Source organism: Pristiophorus japonicus, chromosome 6 (assembly GCF_044704955.1).
Source record: "Pristiophorus japonicus isolate sPriJap1 chromosome 6, sPriJap1.hap1, whole genome shotgun sequence".
NCBI classification, from domain to species: Eukaryota; Metazoa; Chordata; class Chondrichthyes; family Pristiophoridae; genus Pristiophorus; species Pristiophorus japonicus.
In genome coordinates this window covers 174,442,051-174,465,913 of record NC_091982.1, presented here as the reverse complement: position 1 = coordinate 174,465,913, position 23,863 = coordinate 174,442,051, and the positions used below count along the sequence as shown (strand labels likewise).

Genomic DNA, 23,863 nt, shown 5'->3' with positions numbered 1-23,863 from the left:
ATAGTAAAAATGCTCATTTGTTTTCCTGCATTCAACCATTAGAGGTTAGCAGCGTCCGACAGCAATATGGGAAAAAAGCAGGACTCTGCACTTGGGATAAAATACAGCAGTATAAGTGCGTACGAGAGAGAGAGAGAGAGAGACAGAGAGAGAGAGAGAGAGAGAGCGAGAGAGAGAGCGAGACGGAGACAGGGTAGTCAGCATCTTTAGCGGAGATAAGCACTAGTAGTGTACAGCTGTGGCATGGAAGCGTGGTAGAGAAAAGAATGTAAATGTCCTAGAAAACCAGTGTATCAACTTGAAATGCCAAATACTCTCCAGAATAGAGATAGAAAAGCCAGTATAAAAATCACAGGAGCAGTGAAGAAGCCTGGTATCAATGAGTAGCAAAGAAAGATATAATACAGCCATAAGGAGTGAACTGAAAGCAGTAATCTGGCAACGATACAGCAAACAAATTTATACAGCTCAGAAGAGTCAAAGAAAGAGAAATAGGGAACCAAGATGATTTCCTGATGTAGCAACCCAGGCAACAGCAGCTAACTTGTTGGCTGAATTTATATTAACAATTCTTGAGCATATTTGAAAAGCATCTGTCTAACTGAGGTAAGAGCAATTCCAGTCCCTGTAACAATATACAGTGAATTTAATTAGAAACCTAAATGACTAAATGGGAAGTGTTTACAGCAGCTTGGAGTAGCTGGAGGCAGAGGGATGGCTGTTCACTTTTAAAGGAACCTCTGGCTCTTCACAAACCTGTTAAAAACTATTTTCCTTTTTTTTCAATTATTATAAAACAGTCACAACTAGCAATAGGTGCAATGGAAATTTTAAACAAAAGATGCAAGTTGAGAAATTAATATTCACTCGAGTAGAGTTAGCCAAAACGAGGGACTAAACTTCTAAAAGAATCTGGCGTATAGACATGTTAGTCTGGCACAAGTGTGCCACTGGCCCGTGAACTGACTGTTCAGACCATGCTGCCTGCTCCTCACCATTCTTCAAAAGCAACCAGAGGGACAACTGCCAGTACTCAAAGCACGATGCCTGGTCCAGACAGTAATGGCACATCTAATCCAGTGGACACTGCGAGCACGTTTACAATCAGCAGAATGCAGGCAACTCCAATCCAGCCTTTCAACACTTCTGGAACAAATGGAACCTTCTATCTGACAATTACAGAGGAATCCAGGCTCACCAGTCTAGTTATCGGCTCTAACTTTTTAAAGGGGGATCAGTCGAAGGACGGATTGCGTTGGGCAGCACTACTGATTTTACTGGTGATCATACCAACGATTGGAGGCAATATACTGGTTATTTTAGCAGTTTCTCTCGAGAAGAAACTCCAGAATGCCACCAACTACTTCCTCATGTCACTTGCAGTAGCGGACATGTTAGTTGGATTCCTGGTGATGCCCATCGCTCTTCTAAACATTCTGTTCAGTAAGTGTCATTCAATTTTCTCTTCAATAGAACTACTGTATTTTACACTCAGTTCAGCAATACATGTAACATAATATTCCACAACATGCCCTACTACTGCTATATAACTGAAGCTATTTTATGATACGAGATTAATTTGGGTTAGTTTCAGCTTTATTGAGGAAAAAATTAAATGAAGCATTCTTCCATCTAAAGTGGAGTCAATATAATTCTTTCTTTGCTTATACCTATTGCACATCATTCACCCTTCTCTCATCATAAATTCTTATATGCACATTTTAAAATTATTTTTCACGTTCTGCCTTTTCTTTCTGGTCTCAAGGATTTTGTTTCGAATAGCTCTATTTATTTATTACAGACCATAACATGCATTACACTATAAACTTGATAAATTGGCATGGTGATTTAAAAAAATTCAAACTGCATCAACTATTCTTTTGTAATGTTTTCTGAACAAGAGCGTACGAGGTACAACTATCTGCACTATAGTGAGTGCAAAATTCAACTAATTGCAATTAGGGGCCATAAATGTAAGATCGTCACTAATAAATCCAGTAGGAAATGCAGGAGAACCTTCTTTATTCAGAGAGTGGTTAGAATGTGGAACTCGCTCACAAGGAGCAGTTGAGGAGAATAGCATTGATGCATTTAAGGGGAAGCTAGATAAACACACGAGGGAGAAAGGAATGTAAGGATATGTTGATGGGATTAGATAAAGTAGTGTGGGAGGAGGTTAGTGTGGAGCATAAACATCAGCATGGACCTGTTGGGCTGAATGGCCTATTTCTGTGCTGGAAGTATTATATAATATGTACTATGTAATTGGTTTCATCGAATAAGGATTCCTTTTACATAAAGGTCAATTAAGTGAAGCACTAGTTTATGAAACAAAATATAAACTGCTACTGTGCATAAATCTACAACGAATATATTGAAAGCTGATATGGGATTGCGTCAAACCTCAATAATCCAGAAGGAAAACAAAAATGTTTCTTGAAAAACTGACAGTTGGTCATTGTACAATCTACTGGTCAGGAATTGTTTTTTGCAACAAGGCAGAGAAAAGAAAAGTGTCACCCCAATGTGCTTCTAAGATTCATCTGGAAATATTTCCTTTTGGTTGCATTCTTCAATAAAAACACAAAATATTTAACGTGTTAACCAAGGGGTGCATTTTTACATGAAACAATTCACGACAATGTACTTTGCAGCTATTTTTCCCTTACTAAATCTCCCTTATTAAAACTAGTGTGTAACCACAACATTCTTCCTAAAAAACACAATTTCTTTGGGAGGGGGAGCAGGGGGAAGTAATTGCAAGTGTGTATATATTTAGTGCTAACACAACAGAACCATTGAATATAGCCATTTTTCCAATTTAAAATCACAATATCACAAAAAGATTCTGACTATTTAACGCAATCAATTAAAAATAAACTTTGGTTGTAAATCACTTAAAGCATTTAACAATTTGCTATTCAAATATGATTTTAACTTCATGTGAAAAAAAATAGAAATTATTGATGGTAAATATGTTAAAAGTTTCATCAGCTATTGCTATGACTGCAAATTACAGCTACTTAATTGCGCTCAGTTTTTGAAAAATACAGCAGGGCGAGCATTTTGCAAGCAAATGTATGAAATAACATTTTAAAAACACTTTAAATTATTGTTGGCTTGAAATCCCATGTTCACCGTGCTGCCACAAGTGGAAACACCAACATCAGTGTCAACACAGAGAGAGTAAATGAGATGGCACTGCTCCCTTTGGATTCCACGTGCACCATCAAAACAGATGAATCAGAGGCACCTCTGGAGGCCACACCACTTGATGGCAGCATAAATGGAAACCTAGGTGTCAACGGCATAGGTGCCCATTTTTTCTGTTCAATGGCTCCAGTGTACACGATAGCAAAACAGTTTTGCAGTGGCCTATACAGATCTGCCCCAGCTATTGAAGAAGGTAGTCACAAATCAAAATTTTAAAACATCTTCACATGTACAAGCATTTGCGTCCAGTTGTTTTAATGTTGCTTCAGCTGTTGTGAAATCCAGTTCTCGATATAAACATGGTTTCTTTGAACTGATATCCAAGCTAATATTGCAGAACCATTTCCTGAAGTGGTTGTCAGATAAAATATGCTATCAGTTCATCTATGCTTAGATAGAATCTGTATTAGAAATCCCACAGCTCCTTGTGAATAATATAACTATTACCCACGCAGCTGGTCTGGGGATTTGCATCAATTCCAATTTCATTTCACCAGCAACATTGCAGTTTTTTTTTCTTCCAACCTATATCCACAAACTATGCTAAATTGCAGATATATACTCAAACTGAAATTCAAACCTCACTCGCCATCAGTATTGTCCCAAAACTAAACACAGTAAATCATTGAATTCAAAAAAAATAAAAAGCCATATATTGAGAAAAGATCAGATGTTAGTAGGTTAAAAAAAATCTGTTGATAGAAAATTAAAATGATTCAATTTACAACCCATAATGTGCAACAGGCAGTGCGACATCCTGGCTGATGTTCAGGAACTCAAACTTTCATCCCATGAATGTCATCGAACTGCATATCTCTTATGCTCCAGGTAGAGTTAAAATATATACTAAAGGAGCTTTCACTAGCTCATTTCTTAGTCCACTCCCACCCAGAAATATTACTGCAAAAAAAGTGATGCAACAGCATCAAAACCAATTTGAGTTAGAGAGTGCTTGCAAATGCAAAAGGACCCACATCTGACTGGGCAAATAAGCATCAGAAACAAGGAGTCACGTTATTTTGAATTACAGGCGTGACGTCTGAAATCTGGAAACCTTGGGACTGAGGCCGTTTGGAACGTCATTGCCTGGGCCGAGGTAGGTCGTTGGGGGGGGGGGGCTCAGGCAGCCGAGGTGGGGGGAGAAAGAGGTGAGGTCGGGCCGCCGAGGTAAGGGGGCAAGCTCGGGCCGCTGAGATAAGGGGGAGTCCGGATTCTGGAACATTTTCCAGTTTCCAAATGACCCTGCTACGGATCGGCACAGTGTCTGGATTCCGGAACATTCCGAAACTCTGGATTTCAGACGCTCAACCTGTAGTAGCAAATTAAGAAAAGCATTTGAATTGGTTGACAGATTCTGATTCCTAAAGAAAATGAATGTACAAAAGAGCAAGTAAAAACCATCAGGCCCACCCCATCTAATCGACGGTGCAACTTTGACACCACTCACTCATTGTCTAGGTATAGGAAAAGAGGTACTTAAAAGGCCGGCAGTGCACAATGTAGCAAAATCCCCTGGTCTGGATGGGATGCATCTTAGGTGGCTGAGGGAAATAAGGGTGGAAACAGTGGAGGCTCTAGCCACAATATATCAATCCTCCTGGGAATGGTGCTAGAGGACTGGAGGGTTGCAGATGTTACACCCCTGTTCAAAAAAAAAAGGGATAAACCTGGTAACTATAGAGCAGCTAGCCTAACGTCGATGGCGGGAAATCTTCTAAAAAGCATAATCCGGGACAAAATAAATTTTTACTTGGAAAAATATGGGTTAATAAATAACAGCCAACATGGATTTGTTAAGGGCAAGTTGGGTCATGCAAATTTGATTGCGTTCTTTGATGAACTAACGGAGAGAGTTGATGAAGGTAGTTCGGTTAACGTTGTCTACATGGACTTTTAAAAGGCATTTGATAAAGTGCCACATAATAGATTAGTTAGCAATATTGAAGCCCATGGGATTAAAGGGACAGTGGCAGTGTGGATACAAAATTGACCAAGACAGAAAGCAGAGAGTAGTGGTGAACGGTTATTTTTCAGACAGGAGGGAAGAATATACAGTGGTATTCGGTTTTAGGACCACTGCTCTTTTTGATATATATTAATGACCTGAACTTGGGTATACAGGGCATAATTTCAAAGTTTGCAGATGACACAAACTTGGAAATTTAGTCAACAGTGAAGAGGATCGTAGTAGACTTCAAAGAGTTCATAGACTGTTGAAATGGGCAGTTACATGGCAGATGAAATTTAATGGAGAGAAGTGTGAAATGCATTTTGCGAGGAAGAATGAGGAGAAGCAAAATAAACTAAATGGTACAATTTTAAAAGGAATGAAGGAACAGAGACCTGGGGGTTCACATAAACAAATCTTCGAAGGTGGCAGGGCAAGTTGATCAAGCTGTTAAAAAAAGCATATGGATCCTTGGCTTTATAAATAGAAACAGAAACAGAATACAAAAGCAAGGAAGTTATGCTAAATTGTTACAAATCACTCAGCTAGAGTATTGTGTCCAACTTGGCACCACACTTTAGGAAGGATACTAAGGGTTTGGAGAGAATACCGAGGAGATTTACCAGAATGATGGCAGGGATGAGGGACTTCAGAAGCTGGGATTGTTCTCCTTAGAGCAGAGAAGATTAGGGGGACATTTACATAGTATTACAGCACAGAAAAGTAAAATGAAATGAAATGAAAAGCTGGGGTGAGTGGGAAGTAAGAGAAAGAAATAAAACAGAGTGGAAAGCCCCTTGGCTTCTGAAGAATTTTACTGGATAGAATTCTAGCATCAAGCCAGTAAAAATATTAAACATTAAATATATCAAAAACACAGTTTATGAAAAGTCATTGTGACATTGCTTTTATATATCATTATTTACAGTCTTCAAATTAACTTTAGACCTACTTTTAGTAAGATGGGAGAATTTTGCAAGCATATGACAAGAAACAGGGTAAGACAGTTGTATAGTGAAAGGGTTGAACAGACTCCTTCGAACATCAAAACAAAAGATAACCAAAATAAGACTGTATAAACACTACTTTTAAAAAAGCCTCGATTAAAATGTGAAGGCATTAGATGTTACACAGTCCTATTTTCAAAAACTGTTTGTTAGAATCAATTAGGAATTCTGCTGGCATAAGTACATGCAATCACAAGAACATAAGAAATTGGAGCAGGAGTAGGCCATTCAACCCTTCGAGCCTGCTCCACCATTCAGTAAGATCACAGTTGATCTTCAACCTCAGCTCCACCTTCCCGCGCTATTCCCATAACATAGAAAATAGGTGCAGGAGCAGGCCATTCAGCCCTTTTAGCCTGTACCGCCATTCAATGAGTTCATGGCTGAACATGAAACTTCAGTACCCCCTTCCTGCTTTCTCGCCATACCCCTTGATCCCCCTAGTAGTAAGGACTTCATCTAACTCCCTTTTGAATATATTTAGTGAATTGGCCTCAACTACTTTCTGTGGTAGACAATTCCACAGGTTCACCACTCTCTGGGTGAAGAAGTTTCTCCTCATCTCGGTCCTAAATGGCTTACCCCTTATCCTTAGACTGTGACCCCTGGTTCTGGACTTCCCCAACATTGGGAACATTCTTCCTGCATCTAACCTGTCTAAACCCGTCAGAATTTTAAACGTTTCTATGAGGTCCCCTCTCATTCTTCTGAACTCCAGTGAATACAAGCCCAGTTGATCCAGTCTTTCTTGATAGGTCAGTCCCACCATCCCGGGAATCAGTCTGGTGAATCTTCGCTGCACTCCCTCAATAGCAAGAATGTCCTTCCTCAAGTTAGGAGACCAAAACTGTACACAATACTCCAGGTGTGGCCTCACCAAGGCCCTGTACAACTGTAGCAACACCTCCCTGCCCCTGTACTCAAATCCCCTCGCTATGAAGGCCAACATGCCATTTGCTTTCTTAACCGACTGCTGTACCTGCATGCCAACCTTCAATGACTGATGTACCATGACACCCAGGTCTCGTTGCACCTTCCCTTTTCCTAATCTGTCACCATTCAGATAATAGTCTTTCTCTCTGTTTTTACCACCAAAGTGGATAACCTCACATTTATCCACATTATACTTCATCTGCCATTCATTTGCCCACTCACCTAACCTATCCAAGTCACTCTGCAGCCTCATAGCATCCTCCTCGCAGCTCACACTGCCACCCAACTTAGTGCCATCCGCAAATTTGAAGATACTACATTTAATCCCCTCGTCTAAATCATTAATGTACAATGTAAACAGCTGGGGCCCCAGCACAGAACCTTGCGGTACCCCACTAGTCACTGCCTGCCATTCTGAAAAGTACTCATTTACTCCTACTCTTTGCTTCCTGTCTGACAACCAGTTCTCAATCCACGTCAGCACACTACCCCCAATCCCATGTGCTTTAACTTTGCACATTAATCTCTTGTGTGGGACCTTGTCGAAAGCCTTCTGAAAGTCCAAATATACCACATCAACTGGTTCTCCTTTGTCCACTTTACTGGAAACATCCTCAAAAAATTCCAGAAGATTTGTCAAGCATGATTTCCCTTTCACAAATCCATTTTTTTTTGGAAATTCGTAGCCAATTGTTCCAATTCTTTGTCAAATCACAAACGCCAGAGGTCACCTTGCACACGCCAAGGATCACTCTGCGCCAATGCTCTTAGCCAAAAGGCCTAGAGCCACTGCACCGTTCCTGGAAGTACTGCAATACCAGGTTCGTGCCATGGAGGTGGATGGGTCAGGTCCCCCACACACCTCCATGGAGGTGGATGGGTCAAGCCACCCCACCCACCTCCTGTTTCCAAAAAAGCAAGCATATACCTTCCTGATCCAGGGAGAACCACCCGGAGGTCATGGTGGCTACTCCCCTGTCAGGTCAGTTACGCATGATCTTAGCCAAAAGGCCGAGAAGCGATTATCCTGCACCTAGTTTCTTTTCACAAATCCATGCTGACTTGGACCTATCATGTCACCATTTTCCAAATGCGCTGCTATGACATCCTTAATAATTGATTCCATCATTTTACCCACTACTGATGTCAGGCTGACCGGTCTATAATTCCCTGTTTTCTCTCTCCTTCCTTTTTTAAAAAGTGGGGTTACATTGGCTACCCTCCACTCGATAGGAACTGATCCAGAGTCAATGGAATGTTGGAAAATGACTGTCAATGCATCCGCTATTTCCAAGGCCACCTCCTTAAGTACTCTGGGATGCAGTCCATCAGGCCCTGGGGATTTATCGGCCTTCAATCCCATCAATTTCCCCAACACAATTTCCCGACTAATAAAGATTTCCCTCAGTTCCTCCTCCTTACTAGACCCTCTGACCCCTTTTATATCCGGAGGATTGTTTGCGTCCTCCTTAGTGAATACCGAACCAAAGTACTTGTTCAATTGGTCTGCCATTTCTTTGTTCCCCGTTATGACTTCCCCTGATTCTGACTGCAGGGGACCTACGTTTGTCTTGGTTCCCTTAGAATACAAAAATCTACCAAGCTCTGTCTTGAATAGACTCAACGACTGAGCTTCCACAGCCCTCTGCAATAGATTCACAACCCTGAGTGAAGAAATTTCTCCTCATCAGTGACCAACCCCTTATTCTGAGATTGTGGTCACCAGTTATAGACACCTCAGCCAGGGGAAACATCTTCCTAGCACTATCCCGTCAAGCCCTGTAATAATTTTATATATGTTACAATGAGATCACCTCTCATTCTTATAAATTCTGCGGCTCTCCTCATAGGATTAGATCTAGGGGATTTGTTGGTTTTTAGTCCCATTAATTTCTCCAGTACTATTTCTTTACGTTCCTTATTCTCACTAGATCCTTGGCTCCCCATTATTTCCAGAATGTTTTCTGTGTCTTCTTCCATGAAGACAGATACAATCTCACAAGCCACCTTAGAAATTCCCACTAAGTGAAATAATTTGTGAACCATTTATCAATGGACACTTAAAAGAGAACGGAAATAAGCAGCATAGCTTAATACTCTGCACATTAGTGGGCAGTAGTAAATATTATGAAGTGAGCAATCTTTGAGACTATCTGTATAAGAGATTGCATTCCAATGAAGTTCAAAAATGGTATTACTAACCCTGAAATTCAAATTTTGGTATGAAATTTGGGTAGGCTAAACCAAATTTGTAAAGGGGATGGGTTAAAAAAAAAGTTCTATGGAAGATACCTGAAGTATAAAACTATGTATAATGGAAAATAATCATGAAGAATGAACTCTGCATGGAGCTAGCTTCATCGTTCAAGTTGCATTTTCTCATCCCAGACTTTATGTTCTTATAGAATCTAACAGAAAACAGTTGCTGGATTTTGTATTTCGTTTCTTGTGGCTGAAGGAGTGATTGACCATTTCTCACTGTGCAGAATTTACAACAAATTTCATTTATATTGCACCTTTAACATAGGAAAATGTCTCAAGGCACTTCACAGGAGCTAAAGAAGGAGATATTAGGACAAGTGACTAAAGGCTTGGTCAAATAGGTAGGTTTTAAGGAGGGTCCTAAAGGGAGATAGAGATTTAGGGAGGGAATTCCAGAGCTTAGGGCCTAAACAGCTGAAGGTGGGACAAAGGGAGTGGGAGGATGCACAAGAGTCCTGAGTTAGAGAAACGTAGAGTTCTTGGAGGGTTGTAGGGCTGGAGGAGGTTAGAGAGATGGGGAATGGGGGCGAAGCCATGGAGAGATAGGAACCTGGGAACTGCTACACGAAAAAAGACCGCAGTCATCTGGTTCACTTTCTACCATTCTGGTAGTCGCATGATCTAATGATAAATGGAGTTGCTGAATAATCATAGTGATCAATCTCTAATCAATTAATTTACAACAGACTCAGACATGACACAAGGTAAACACAAAGTGATGGAGAGCTTTGTGAACCATAGGTCTAAAGTTACTCATTTCTTCCCAAACATGCTACACTTACCACGTCATGTCTCAAATTACTCAATGTATCCCAAAATGGTATTTTCTGAAGGACATCTATCTAATTTGCATTTGAATGAATCAATACTTCCACTGTCTGTTCCATAGATTGACCACTCGATCACCAAAATATTGTTTCCGCAGATTAGTTTTGAATTTAACCTCCTTCAAGCAAGCGTGGGCCGTATCGTCTGGCTTCACTGTTCTAGACAAGGTGAAATAGCTTGAACCAGAGAATGAGAATTTTAAAATTGACACATAGGCGGCCTCGGAGGTCAGCAATCACAGAAGTGATGGGTGAGGAGGATTTAGTGTGTGTTAGATTAAGAGTTTTGGACAAGCTCAAATTTATGGAGTGTGAAAGATGGGAAGGTGGCTAGCAGAGCATTGGAATAGTCGAATCTGGAGGCAATAAAAACATGAATGAGGATTTCATCAGCAGATAACCTGAGGCAGGCGTGGGCAATATTATGTAGGTGGAAGTAGCCGATCTTTGTGATGGAGAGAACATGGGATTGGAGGCTCAGCTCAGGGTCAAATAGGACACTAAGGTTGCAAACAGTCTGGTTCAATCAGAGACCGTGGTCAGGACAGATATGGAATCAGTGGCAAGGGAACGGAGTTTGTGGCAGGGGCACTAGACAATAACTTTGGTCTTCTCAATGTTCAATTGGAGGAAATTGCAGTCAAGCAGTCTAACAACAGAGGCAGTGAATGGATCAAAAGAGATGGTGTTGAGGTAGAGCTGGATATTGTCAGCGCACACGTGGAACCTGACACTATGTCTTCGGATAACATTACAGAGGGGCAGCATGTAGATGAGAAATAGGAGAAAGAATAGATTCTTGAGGGATACCAGAAGTAACGTTGCCTGGGGCGGAGAGGAGGGTAAGAAAACAAGGGCAAGAAAAGATGCCATTGTTAGAGATTCTCCAGCTGCGACTGGATAGACAAGTGTGCAACCAGGCCAGGGCAGTCCCATTCAGCTGGTCAAAGGAGGAGAGGGATAAGAAGAGATTCTGTGGTCAACCATGTCAAAGGCTGCAAATGGGTTGCGATGGAGGAGGATGGATAGTGCACCAGTCACACAGCATGTAATTTGTGACTTTGATTAAGGCTGTTCCGGGGCTGTGGAAGAAGCAGAAAACTGATTGGAGAGATTCAAACATGGTGTTATGCGAAAGATGGGCAGGGATTTGGGAGGTGACAGCATGTCCGAGGAAAGGGAGGTTCGAGATGGGGTGGTAGTTTTCAAGGACAGAGCAAGTCATAGGTGGTTTTCTTTGAAGGGGGTGGGGGCTGAGCTCAGCAAATTTGAAAGGGTGAGGGACAGTAGCCACGGAGAGGAAACCATTTACGTAATCAGCTGGTGGTGGTCCTGTAAGTAAAATTGGGTGGGCAGTGGCAATGTTCACCCTAATTCTTTTTGGGGCGGGGGGGGGGGGGGGGGCGCCCCATTCACAGTTTCGCACATGTGCAAAATGTAACATAGGAAAAGCCGGTCCCACGCTGCGCGGGATCGGCAGAGCTGCATGACCCCGCACCCTAGAGGGAAAGTTGGTCAGTTGTTTATTGGGAATAAGGTCAAGAAGAGCAAGAGATGGATCTCATGGATGAGGTGAGCTCAGAGCAGGCACAAGGGAGATTGGAGAGAAACGAGAGAAAGATGAGAGTATAGGTTTTTGTCAGGGGGAACCTTAGCGTGGTGGGCAAGAGGAAGGGATGCAGCAGATGCAGCTGAATGAATGATCTCAATCTTAGTGACAAACATAAGAAATAGGAGCAGGAGTAGGCCACTTGGCCTCTCGAGCCTGCTCCGCCATTCAATATCATGGCTGATCTGATCCTGGACTCGGTTCCACTTCCCTGCCCGTTCCCCATAACCCTTTATTCCTTTATCACTCAAAAATCTGTCTATCTCCGCCTTAAATATATTCAATGACCCATCTTCCACAGCTCTCTGGGGCAGAGAATTCCATAGATTTACAACCCTCAGAAGAAATTCCTCCTCATCTCAGTTTTAAATGGGCGGCCCCTTATTCTAAGACTATGTCCCCTAGTTTTAGTTTCCCCTATGAGTGGAAATATCCTCTCTGCATCCACCTTGTCAAGCCCCCTCATTATCTTAGAAGTTTAAATAAGATCATCTCTCATTCTTCTGAACTCCAATGTGTATAGGCCCAACCTATCTTCATAAATCAAACCCCTCATCTCTGGAATCAACCTAGTGAACGTTCTCTGAAACATAGAAAATAGGTGCAGGAGTAGGCCATTCGGCCCTTCTAGCCTGCACCGCCATTCAATGAGTTCATGGCTGAACATTCAACTTCAGTACCCCATTCCTGCTTTCTCGCCATACCCCTTGATCCCCCTAGTAGTAAGGACCTCATCTAACTCCTTTTTGAATATATTTAGTGAATTGGCCTCAACAACTTTCTGTGGTAGAGAATTCCACAGGTTCACCACTCTCTGGGTGAAGAAGTTCCTCCGCATCTCGGTCCTAAATGGCTTACCCCTTATCCTTGGACTGTGACCTCTGGTTCTGGACTTCCCCAACATTGGGAACATTCTTCCTGCATCTAACCTGTCTAACCCCGTCAGAATTTTAAATGTTTCTATGAGGTCCCCTCTCATTTTTCTGAACTCCAGTGAATACAAGCCCAGTTGATCCAGTCTTTCTTGATAGGTCAGTCCCGCCATCCCGGGAATCAGTCTGGTGAACCTTCGCTGCACTCCCTCAATAGCAAGAATGTCCTTCCTCAGGTTAGGAGACCAAAACTGTACACAATACTCCAGGTGTGGCCTCACCAAGGCCCTGTACAACTGTAGCAACACCTCCCTGCCCCTGTACTCAAATCCCCTTGCTATGAAGGCCAACATGCCATTTGCTTTCTTAACCGCCTGCTGCACCTGCATGCCAACCTTCAATGACTGATGTACCATGACACCCAGGTCTCTTTGCACCTCCCCTTTTCCTAATCTGTCACCATTCAGATAATAGTCTGTCTCTCTGTTTTTACCACCAAAGTGGATAACCTCGCATTTATCCACATTATACTTCATCTGCCATGCATTTGCCCACTCACCTAACCTATCCAAGTCGCTCTGCAGCCTCACAGCATCCTCCTCGCAGCTCACACTGCCACCCAACTTAGTGTCATCCGCAAATTTGGAGATACTACATTTAATCCCCTCATCTAAATCATTAATGTACAGTGTAAACAGCTGGGGCCCCAGCACAGAACCTTGCGGTACCCCACTAGTCACTGCCTGCCATTCTGAAAAGTACCCATTTACTCCTACTCTTTGCTTCCTGTCTGACAACCAGTTCTCAATCCATGTCAGTACACTACCCCCAATCCCATGTGCTCTAACTTTGCACATCAATCTCTTGTGTGGGACCTTGTCGAACGCCTTCTGAAAGTCCAAATATACCACATCAAATGGTTCTCCCTTATCCACTCTACTGGAAACATCCCCAAAAAATTCCAGAAGATTTGTCAAGCATGATTTCCCTTTCACAAATCCATGCTGACTTGGACCTATCATGTCACCTCTTTCCAAATGCGCTGCTATGACATCCTTAATAATTGATTCCATCATTTTACCCACTATCGATGTCAGGCTGACCGGTCTATAATTCCCTGTTTTCTCTCTCCCTCCTTTTTTAAAAAGTGGGGTTACATTGGCTACCCTCCACTCCATAGGAACTGATCCAGAGTCAATGGAATGTTGGAAAATGACTGTCAATGCATCCGCTATTTCCAAGGCCACCTCCTTAAGTACTCTGGGATGCAGTCCATCAGGCCCTGGGGATTTATCGGCCTTCAATCCCATCAATTTCCCCAACACAATTTCCCGGCTAATAAGGATTTCCCTCAGTTCCTCCTCCTTACTAGACCCCCCGACCCCTTTTATAACCGGAAGGTTGTTCGTGTCCTCCTTCGTGAATACCGAACCAAAGTACTTGTTCAATTGGTCCGCCATTTCTTTGTTCCCCGTTATGACTTCCCCTGATTCTGACTGCAGGGGACCTACGTTTGTCTTTACTAACCTTTTTCTCTTTACATATCTATAGAAACTTTTGCAATCCGTCTTAATGTTCCCTGCAAGCTTCTTCTCATACTCCATTTTCCCTGCCCTAATCAAACCCTTTGTCCTCCTCTGCTGAGTTCTAAATTTCTCCCAGTCCCCAGGTTCGCTGCTATTTCTGAACAGCCTCCAATACAAGTATATTCTTCCTTAAATACGGTGACCAAAACTGTATGCAGTATTCCAGGTGTGGCCTCACCAATACACTGCACAGATGTAGCAGGACTTCTCTGCTTTTATATTCTATCCCCCTCGCAATATAGGCCAACATTCCATGTGTCTTCCTGATTACTTGCTGTACCTGCATTACAACTTTGTGTTTCATGCACAAGGAACCCACAGGTCTCTCTCTGCTGCAGCACTTTGCAAATTTTCTCCATTTAAATTATAATTTGCTTTTCTATTATTTCTGCCAAAGTGGATAACCTCACATTTTCCCACATTATACTCCATCTGCTAAATTTTATCCCACTCACAGCGTGATATATCCCTTTGCAGATTTTTTGTGTCCTCACAATTTGCTTTCCCACCCATCTTTCTATCATCAGCAAACTTGGCTACATTACACTCGGTTCCTTCATCCAAGTCATTAATATAGATTGTAAATAGTCGAGGACCCAGCACTGATCCTTGCGGCACCCCACTAACAACTGTTAGTGGGGTGCCGCAAATGACCCATTTATCCCGACTCTCTGTTTTCTGTTAGTTAGCCAATCCTCAATTGATGCTAATATATTACCCCCAACCCCATGAGCTTTTATCTTGTGCAGTAACCTTGTGTGTGGTACCTTATCGAATGTCTTCTGGAAATCCAAATACACCACATCTGCTCGTTACATCCTCAAAGAACTCTAGCAAATTTTTTCAAACATGATTTCTTTCTCAAAACCATGCTGACTCTGCTTGATTGAATTATGCTTTTCCAAATGTCCGCTACTGCTTCTTTAATAATGGACTCCAGCATTTCCCCAACGACAGTAGTTAGGCTAACTGGTCTATAGTTTTCTGTTTTTTGTCTGCCTCCTTTTTTAAAGAAGTCCATAAACTCCTTGTACTTGTTGTTGGAGACGAGGGTGGAAGGGGCAGGAAAGAGGGGTACAAGGTGATGGATGGTAGTGGAGAAACAAAGCCGGGGATTATCTTTGCATTCCAGGATGATCCTGGGAGTAGTGAGCAGTTTTGGCAGAGGAGAACAGGGTCCAATAGTGCCCGATGTGTTTCTGCAAGATTATGGTGATGAATTGCTAAACAAATTGTGCACCACTGAATTCATCTGAACTTTCTTTAAAAGTAAACTGAAGCACAAAGCATAATATTGTGAATTTTCATCAGAATGTGTCACCATAATGTCAACTTGTCAGTGCACAGGTTTAAACCGGACAAGAACCTTTACACTGGCAGTCACAATGTAATCTGTTAATCATACAATACCATATTACCAGATCATATAACCATTTAATCTTCATGGTAACTTATTCCACAAATCTATTATTGTTTAGGTGAAAAAGTGCACCCATGCTTTATCTTAAACCTCTCTCGTTTTTAATTTGTGTTGCTGGTATTTAAACCTTCCACCAAACTTAATCAGATTCTAGTGAAACTTAAAATTTATTAATTACAATGTCTCCTTAGAATGAAAGACTTACATTTATATAGCGCACAATTCATGCCCAGACGTTCTAAAACGCTTTACAGCCAATTTGGATACAGTAAGCTCCCACAAACAGCAATGTGATAATGACCAGATAATCTGCTTTAATGTTGATTTATTGATAAATATTGGCTAGGACACCAGGGATAACCCCGCCCCCCCCCTGCTCTTCTTCGAAATAGTAACATAGGCTTTTTTATGTCCACCCGAGAGGGCAGGCGGGACAATTGAGCCACGGCTGACACTTCCTCAAACTGCTGTTACAAATCCACTATGTTCAAGCACTAATACTGTGCATATAGATTACTGTATGAAACTGAAATTGCAAAAGCACTGCATTCTTAATTGAGCAGCCAACAGAAAACTTAGCTTGTTTTATTTGGTTTTGAATGTAATTACCAAGGTAAATACTCATACCAGCTTCATTTGTGATCTCAGCACTTGTAGAAGTCGTATTTGAGATTATGATGGCCAAATGAATTTAACACAATACGCTTCTAAGGCGATTTCCAAACTGATGGCCAATTCTGTAGACTACTTGATACAGTGAGAATACTGAGGCATCCTTCATGCTTGCAGTAATTCCCACTAAAACTAAACAAAAAGTATTAAATTATTACACTCTGTTGTATGAACAAAATACACATAGGAAACAGTGGAATGAACTATCCTATCCCACATAGAAGGATTACACTTGCTTGAGGATCACTTCCTACTAACGCAACAGCAGATATTCAATCGTTCTCCATGCGAGTGTATCCATATCCTCACTGTCCAAATTTGTCAAAATAATTAATTGCGTACACATATGGTTATTCTCCTAGACATCATTTCATGGATTCGTGATGAACTGGACCTTTTACCAGCACTCATTTCACTTAAAGGTCATTTCCTTTTTACTGAAATCTTCAAAACAAATTAATCATTTCCCTTATGTTTTTGTAATTGTTTAATCTGAATTTATATTCCAATTTTGTTACAAGTTACTTGCTATATTTACCTTAAAAATTCAGTTCCAACCCACAAATAAGCTAATGGTCATCTAATTCTGAATTTAACAAAACTTCACCAGAAAACTTGGTTAACAGACAAGGCACAAGATCATCAGGAAAGGCTAAACAGGCTGGGGTTCTTTTCTCTAGAAAAGAGAAGCCTGAGACATGACTTGATAGAGGTCTTTAAGATAATTAATTTGAAAGGGTAAACTTAGAGAAAATGTTTCCACTCGTTGGGGGAGTCCAAAACGAGAGGTCATAAATATAAGGTAAGTCATTAATAAATCCAATGGGGAATTTAGAAGAAACATTTTTACCCAAAGAGTGGTAAGAATGTGGAACTCGCTACCATAAGTAGTTGAGGTGAATAGCATAGATGTATTTAAGGGGAAGCTAGATAAGCACATGAGGGAGAAAGGAACAGAAGGATATGCTGATGAGGTTAAATGAAGAGAAGTGAGAGGAGACTTATGTGGAGCATAAATGTCGGCATGGACCAGTTGGACTGAATGACATGTATCGGTGCTGTAATTTCCATCTAATTCTATGTACTAGTTTAGAATAATTAAAACCCAGAACTCTAGGAAAAATGGTACGTAAAATAACTCATGCACTGATATTTATCAGAACCATCATTATACATTTTATACATTCATTATATGTCAGATATTTAAGTTATTTTTCTAATTATCTTTTACCAGTTTTGCATTTTCACACATTTGCAAAATTAACAAGCATCTCTGAATACCAGGGATGAAAAAGCAGACAAAAATGATACAAAATGGGAGAAGGGGGAAAGAATATATCAAGAACTGAGATGGGACAGGTTGTTCATTTTCCTAGCCATGTAAAAACCTGCACGATAGTCGTAATTTCAAAATTCAACAAATGGAACAGAATTCAAAACTTTAAACCATAAAGATTTACAGATTTACTCCTTGGGTGCCAAAATTCATTTGATGAAACTTTTTCCTCCTTAATTCCACTTTGCAATTGGAGATTGGTTTTTAATAGTGACATAAATTATTCTACATTGGACAAAATTCTTGTAAACAAACCCCTTTTAAAATATTTGAGCAAATTGAAAAATGTCCCTTACGTCATTAACATTCTGGAATGCAGCCACAAATCTGGTTATTTTGATTTGTATGCAACTATGGAGCATAACTGCATCACCAGTTATACAAGTCAACATACTGGGCTATATATAACACACAGTGAATTCTAAAAACAATGCTGCCTTTTGTTGTGAATTTCAATTGGGGATCATGATAAGCAGACCAAGATTACACTCTTACAACTATCTGATCATAGTCAAAGTACACCCCACCAACAGCTTCTCTTGCTGCCTCGGTGCGGTCACATCTACAGTGGCCACCACCTGCTGCAAGAATCTACCCTCATCCCCTCCTCTTCCTTATCTACATGATATCACCAAGAGGTAGCATCTGCAGACAGGAAGTCAGCTTCCAAATGTACATTGATTGCTCTACCTCTTCACCCCCTCTCTGTTGCCAGACTGCTTCAGACTGGGAAGTCTGAAACTCAAACTCCCATATCCTCAACAATTCCATTCCTCTTCTCAGCCACTGGCTCAAGCTGAACCAGGCTGCTCACAATGTCATGTCTTATTTGACCACAAGCTGAGCTTCTGACCCCAAATACTCACCATCACAAAGATGACCTATTTCCACCTCTAACATGGTCTGCTTCCATCCCCTCAGCCCTTCTGCTATTTTTATTCCTCTATGAAATGCCTTCAGATGTTTTGCTACATTCAAACTGCTATATAAATGCAAGTTGTTATAAGGAAGTAAAACATTTCCGGATTTCAGTCAAAACTTGCAAGTCAGTGTTTTATGTAAATTCAACCATTTTAATCTAGATTTAAATGGACCAGCGGAAATAAAGATGCGAGTGTATATTTCATGACATACTAACTACCTTTCAGTAAATCTTTGAAACTTGCTGGGAATAGACCCCTTTATTGTCCTTGGACCTCTGGCAAGTGGCAACCACCTTGCTCAATCAGTTTAAAAAATAATGCTGAAATTTTCCTTCCTTTTAGTAGCTATTACACACACCCACACAGACTGGTTCTGTGCCTATGCATAAGGAAATACTGATCAACAGAGAAATACTTTGCACAAAAGAACTCTGTGGACTCAACTATTTTTAAATCAAGGATAGCTGTGTGTGCATTAATTCATTTTAAAATCTCAAGGGGCAACAGGGTAGATACTGAGCATAGTATGGTAAAACTCAGTGCCACAGAGCAGGCCACATGCATGCTTAACTCACTCCATTCAATCCTGATTTTAATAAAAAACCTTGTTGAGTGGGGAGACACTAAATGGAAAATGCAGCACACCCTAGGAGGGGGAGAGAAACATCAAAAAAAGGAGTCATGACCTGGGCAGTTTCTAGTGTCCCTTGATGTCCAGGAAGCATTAGTAATCCAGAGACATGCGATGCATCGTCTTCACAACTTTAGATATCAGGTAAAGAAAAACTTACAAAAATAGATAGGAAATTTGCCTTCTCAAAAATAAATGTGTAAAAAGATTCAAATTTAAACCTTAATGAAATCTTTTCGTCTCAATCATACTGTCCACTACAGTGTGCTTGAAGTCAATTTAAAATGGTAGAACCCTTGTGTATTTGATTTCTAACATCGTAAATGGAATATTGTTGAGGAAAAGAAAAAACACTCAGATTTCTAGCCAAATCAACTCTGTCTCTGTTCCTTGTAAAGCTGATTACTATTGATTGGCAGAGTCATTCGATAGTTGAGGCTAAATGCAATTTAAAACAGGAAGAGGTTTTATAGAAATGACAAATTAATTACACGGTGTATAAATGATATTTTATATTATGTTTAAATGAAAAGGTAATTTGAGAGACTTTGCTACAGATAGTAATATATAGCAGTTGCACCTGTTTTGATTCTTGCAGAAAGAGCATGTAATGAATTGCTGGAACAGAAGTATACTGGTACTTTTGAAAGGAATGTAATTCAAACCAAAAAGTTATTCTGTAAATAACGCCAATCAACTTAGCTTGCAGACTTTTAAATAATCTTCAACACTATTCTGCCTACCAAGTAAAGATCTTTCTTACTTTCAGATTCTGAGTGGCCTTTACCCTCTGAGATATGCCCTATCTGGATCTTCCTGGATGTTCTTTTATCTACAGCCTCGATTATGCATCTGTGTGCAATCTCACTAGACCGTTACATTGCTATTAAAAAACCTATTCAGCACAGTCGCTTCAACTCCAGGGCCAAGGTTCTCATTAAGATCACAGTAGTATGGCTCATCTCAATTGGTATGTATAACATTTTCTAGAAAACTTGATTCATACCTCTTAATTTGATTCTTCTGGCCAACATATAACAAATTAAATATTATAATACATTAATGAAATCAACAATGCAGACACCATAATAAATTATAAAAGGATTCTTATTTGTAAGCTTACTAGTAGGGATAAAAATCCATTCTCTGCACTCTGGTCCAAACATGGTTTGCATATTAGCTTGTGTGCAATTTCAGTGGTCAAGGAAGATCGGTAACAAGCAGAGCAAATAGCCAGTAAAGGATTTTACGGTTTCATAAGTATTAGAATTCTATATTGCTTGCAATCTATATCGATGTAGAGCATTGCTGCTTAATTGTGGGAAATGGTCTGAACTGAAAATTAGGCTGCAACTTTAATGCAACAATTAAAAGATAGATAAATGAAAATTTGAAATGTTTGTTTCTCAGACTAATTAGGACAGCAGTTTAGCATTTTTAAAGATAATTTACTTTAAAATTCCAGAAATATAGAGCACAAAAGCATTGACTCAAAGGAATGTGAATGCATCAAAGTAGCATTTTTAATTTTGATCCACTATTATGTCCTCAGAGGAAATGCTCCAAAATAGCCAATTAATTACCTTCCAAACTGAATACAACTGAGCAGAATGTCCACCCAAATAGAACCAGTTCAATTTAAAGTTAGTTTGATTAACTACATTATTAGTTTTGACAGGAAAATACCAAAACTGAAAAACAATTACTGTATCATTCTCAATTTATTCTCTCTTCAATCCAGGTATTGCTATTCCCATTCCCATCAAAGGCCTCCAGGATGAAACAAACACCTTTATAAACAAAACGTGCTTACTTAAAATTGACATATTCAAAAATTTCATGATATTTGGGTCAATGGCTGCATTCTTCATTCCCCTTGCCATTATGATAGTTATCTACTTCTTGACAATTCAAGTGCTGAGAAAGAAAGCCTATCTGATCAAAGCCAAACCACCCCAACATTATAACTGGACTACTGTCTCAACCGTTTTTCAGCAAGACCTTACACCCACCAAGTCTCCTGAGAAGGTGGCAATGCTCAACGGTTCACAAAAGGACAAGACATTTTCCTGCACACTTGAGGATGTACCCATCAGAAGACTCTCCACCTTGGGTAAAAAGTCCATGCAGAGCATCAGCAATGAGCAGCGAGCATCCAAGGTTTTAGGAATAGTATTCTTCCTATTTTTGGTGATGTGGTGCCCATTTTTTGTAACAAATGTCACCTCCGCCCTCTGCAAGAGCTGTGATCAGGAACTTCTTGGAACACTAATGGAAGTTTTTGTTTGGGTGGGTTATGTCTCCTCAGGAGTCAACCCACTTGTCTACACTCTTTTCAACAAGACGTTTCGCGAGGCATTTAGCCGCTACATTACATGTAAATATATAAGAAATAAGGATGTTAAAATGCTTAGAAAGTATTCCAGCCGGATATCATTTCGAACATCAATCAACGAAAACTCCAAATTATTCATGAGACACAATTCAAAAAATGGGCTTAACCCAATGTATGCTAGTCCCCTGCGGCTACGATCTGCCCCTGTCCAAACTACATCAATAATGCTGGACACACTATTACTCGCTGAAAATGAGATGGACAAAGCAGAAGAGGCAGTTAGCTATGTGTAAAGAACAAACTGCAAGAGGAACTAACGGTTTAGCATGCTGTACAGTGTGGAGGTTAAATAGCCACACAGTACAAGAGACTCAACACATGGCTCAAGCCATTATTGATAAAACTTTTTAATACCAGTACATGCATTTACAATTCATTGTATAGTGATTTGTGTGGTATTTTGCTTTAATAGTTGCGTTGTTTACAGTACATCATCCCAGGTCCTATGTCAAAGTGTTTTGAGATGCCCTCAATCTATTGGCTTTAAAAGCTATTAAATCCACCAATAAAGTCCACCATGATGTGACATAGAAAGTCAAATTTGAGAAGCATTCATTTTAACATTTATAAAGTGTCTTTACTGTAGAAAAAGAACACTTCAAAGAGGCACTGAGAAGAAAAGCGAAAGGAGATATTAGGAAGTTTGGTCAGACGTGGGTTTTCTTCCTTAAGATAGGTGGAAAGGCAAAGAGATTTAAGGAGGAAATTACTGAACATAGGGCCTGGGCATCTGAAGGCAAGGTGGGGAGAGGCCAGTCTGAGAAAGAGTTTTGGGCGAGGCAGTAATTGTAGGGCTGAAGAAGGTTAGATAATAGGGAGGGGCGCGGTAATGAAGCGATTTAAACACAAGTATGAGAATTTTAATTTGGAAGCATCATGGGACAGGAAGTCAATATACATCAGCAAAGAAGGATCTTTGAGTGAGTGGGATTTGATATGGGATAGGATACAGGCTGCACTTTTGGATGAGCTAAAGTTCAGAAGATACAGATTTGGAGGCCAACCTGCAGAACATTTGAATAGTCAAGTCTGGAGAGGATAGGCATGGAAGAGAGTTTCAGCAGCAGAAGGGTTGAGCCACAGGGGGAAATCAGGGAGTGTTATGAATGTGGTAGAAGGCAGTCTTTGTGATGGAAAGAATATTTGTTCTGAAACTCAGCTCAGGGTCGAATAGGGCTCTGAGGTTACTAACAGTCTGGTTCAGCCTGAGACAGTAGCATGGAATCGGTAAAAAGGGTACAAAGTTTGTAGCGGGGGCCAAAGCTGAAGGCTTCTGTTTTACCAATGTTTGCTGAAAGAAATTATGGTTCATCCATAGACTGACAAGCAGTCTACAGCACAGAGCTGGGTATCGCAAGCATACACGTGGAAACTGATGCCATGTCTTCGGATGATGACATCACAAGATGGCATGTTGATGAGGAAGAGGCCAAAGATAGATCCTTAGTGACTCTAGAGTTAAGGGCAAGTGGCTGGAAGAGAAAACTTTGCTGGAGATACTCTGGCTATGATCAGATAGGCAAGAGTGGAACGAAGCAAGGGTAATACTTCTAAGCTGGGCAAAAGCGGCTAAGTATTAGAGGAGGATGATGTGGTTGACCAAATCAAAGGCCACAAAGGTCGAGGAAGACAAAGAATATTAATGTGCCACTCGTTTGGATGGGGCAGGTGGTGGAAAGTATAGCCAGCCGGGGAGGCTTCGGTAAGGCCAGGATTCCAATGCAATTATGCACAGCAAGGCTGTTGCTCATAAGTAAATGGACATCAAGGAGGGAACTACAGTGAGGGGCAGTGATTAATCCACTGGCAGAGTCCATGGGGCAATGGTGGGTAGGATGAATGGGATGGGAAGGAGGTTATCGAGGTCAGTCCCCAGTAAGCGAGCTATGTGGGAAGATTGGCAAAAGAGGATGGGACAGTTAGGGCTTCTACTTGTAAGGAGGAAGCGACAGGTGCCTCAATGGGAATTTCTGAGAATGCTAAGAAAGGCACCGAGGATAGCGGTCAGCTTATTCAAGGGGGATTCAGTGGCAGTAGAAAAGCAGAGCAACAGTAATGAGGTGGTTGGGGGGTGGTGGGGAGGGAGCAAAGTATACTGGAGGATGAAATGCAAGGTGGTATGATTGGTCTTCTCCCCTTTCTGTTGACCAGAGTGAAGGGCCTTGAGAGGCCAAAAAAAAAAAGACAGAAGTAATGGGCTTGGGTCCGGAGCGACAGCCAAAATACGCA

The 23,863-nt window shown here is 40.9% G+C and overlaps 2 protein-coding genes and 1 pseudogene across 2 annotated transcripts in view; 1 reads left to right on the top strand and 2 right to left on the bottom strand.

Moving 5' to 3' along the window:
• The window catches only part of psmd1 (proteasome 26S subunit, non-ATPase 1), a 153,774-nt gene that overhangs the window by 68,394 nt on the left and 61,517 nt on the right, over window positions 1-23,863 (bottom strand). The gene's annotated exons all lie outside the window — the stretch shown is intronic.
• htr2b (5-hydroxytryptamine (serotonin) receptor 2B, G protein-coupled) lies at window positions 1,044-21,867 on the top strand. The gene is made up of 3 exons (XM_070882269.1): window positions 1,044-1,443; window positions 20,009-20,209; window positions 20,981-21,867. The coding sequence occupies exons 1-3, from the start codon at window positions 1,044-1,046 to the stop codon at window positions 21,865-21,867; spliced, it is 1,488 nt and encodes a 495-aa protein (XP_070738370.1).
• LOC139266385 (U2 spliceosomal RNA) lies at window positions 7,886-8,124 on the bottom strand (annotated as a pseudogene).

Excerpts from the sequence above, each read along its gene's own strand:
- htr2b (XM_070882269.1), top strand. The coding sequence starts at position 1,044 with ATGCCTGGTCCAGACAGTAATGGCACATCTAATCCAGTGGACACTGCG. Across the intron at positions 1,444-20,008 it reads TCTTCTAAACATTCTGTTCA|ATTCTGAGTGGCCTTTACCC; the intron begins GTAAGTGTCATT and ends TCTTACTTTCAG. Across the intron at positions 20,210-20,980 it reads AGTATGGCTCATCTCAATTG|GTATTGCTATTCCCATTCCC; the intron begins GTATGTATAACA and ends TCTTCAATCCAG.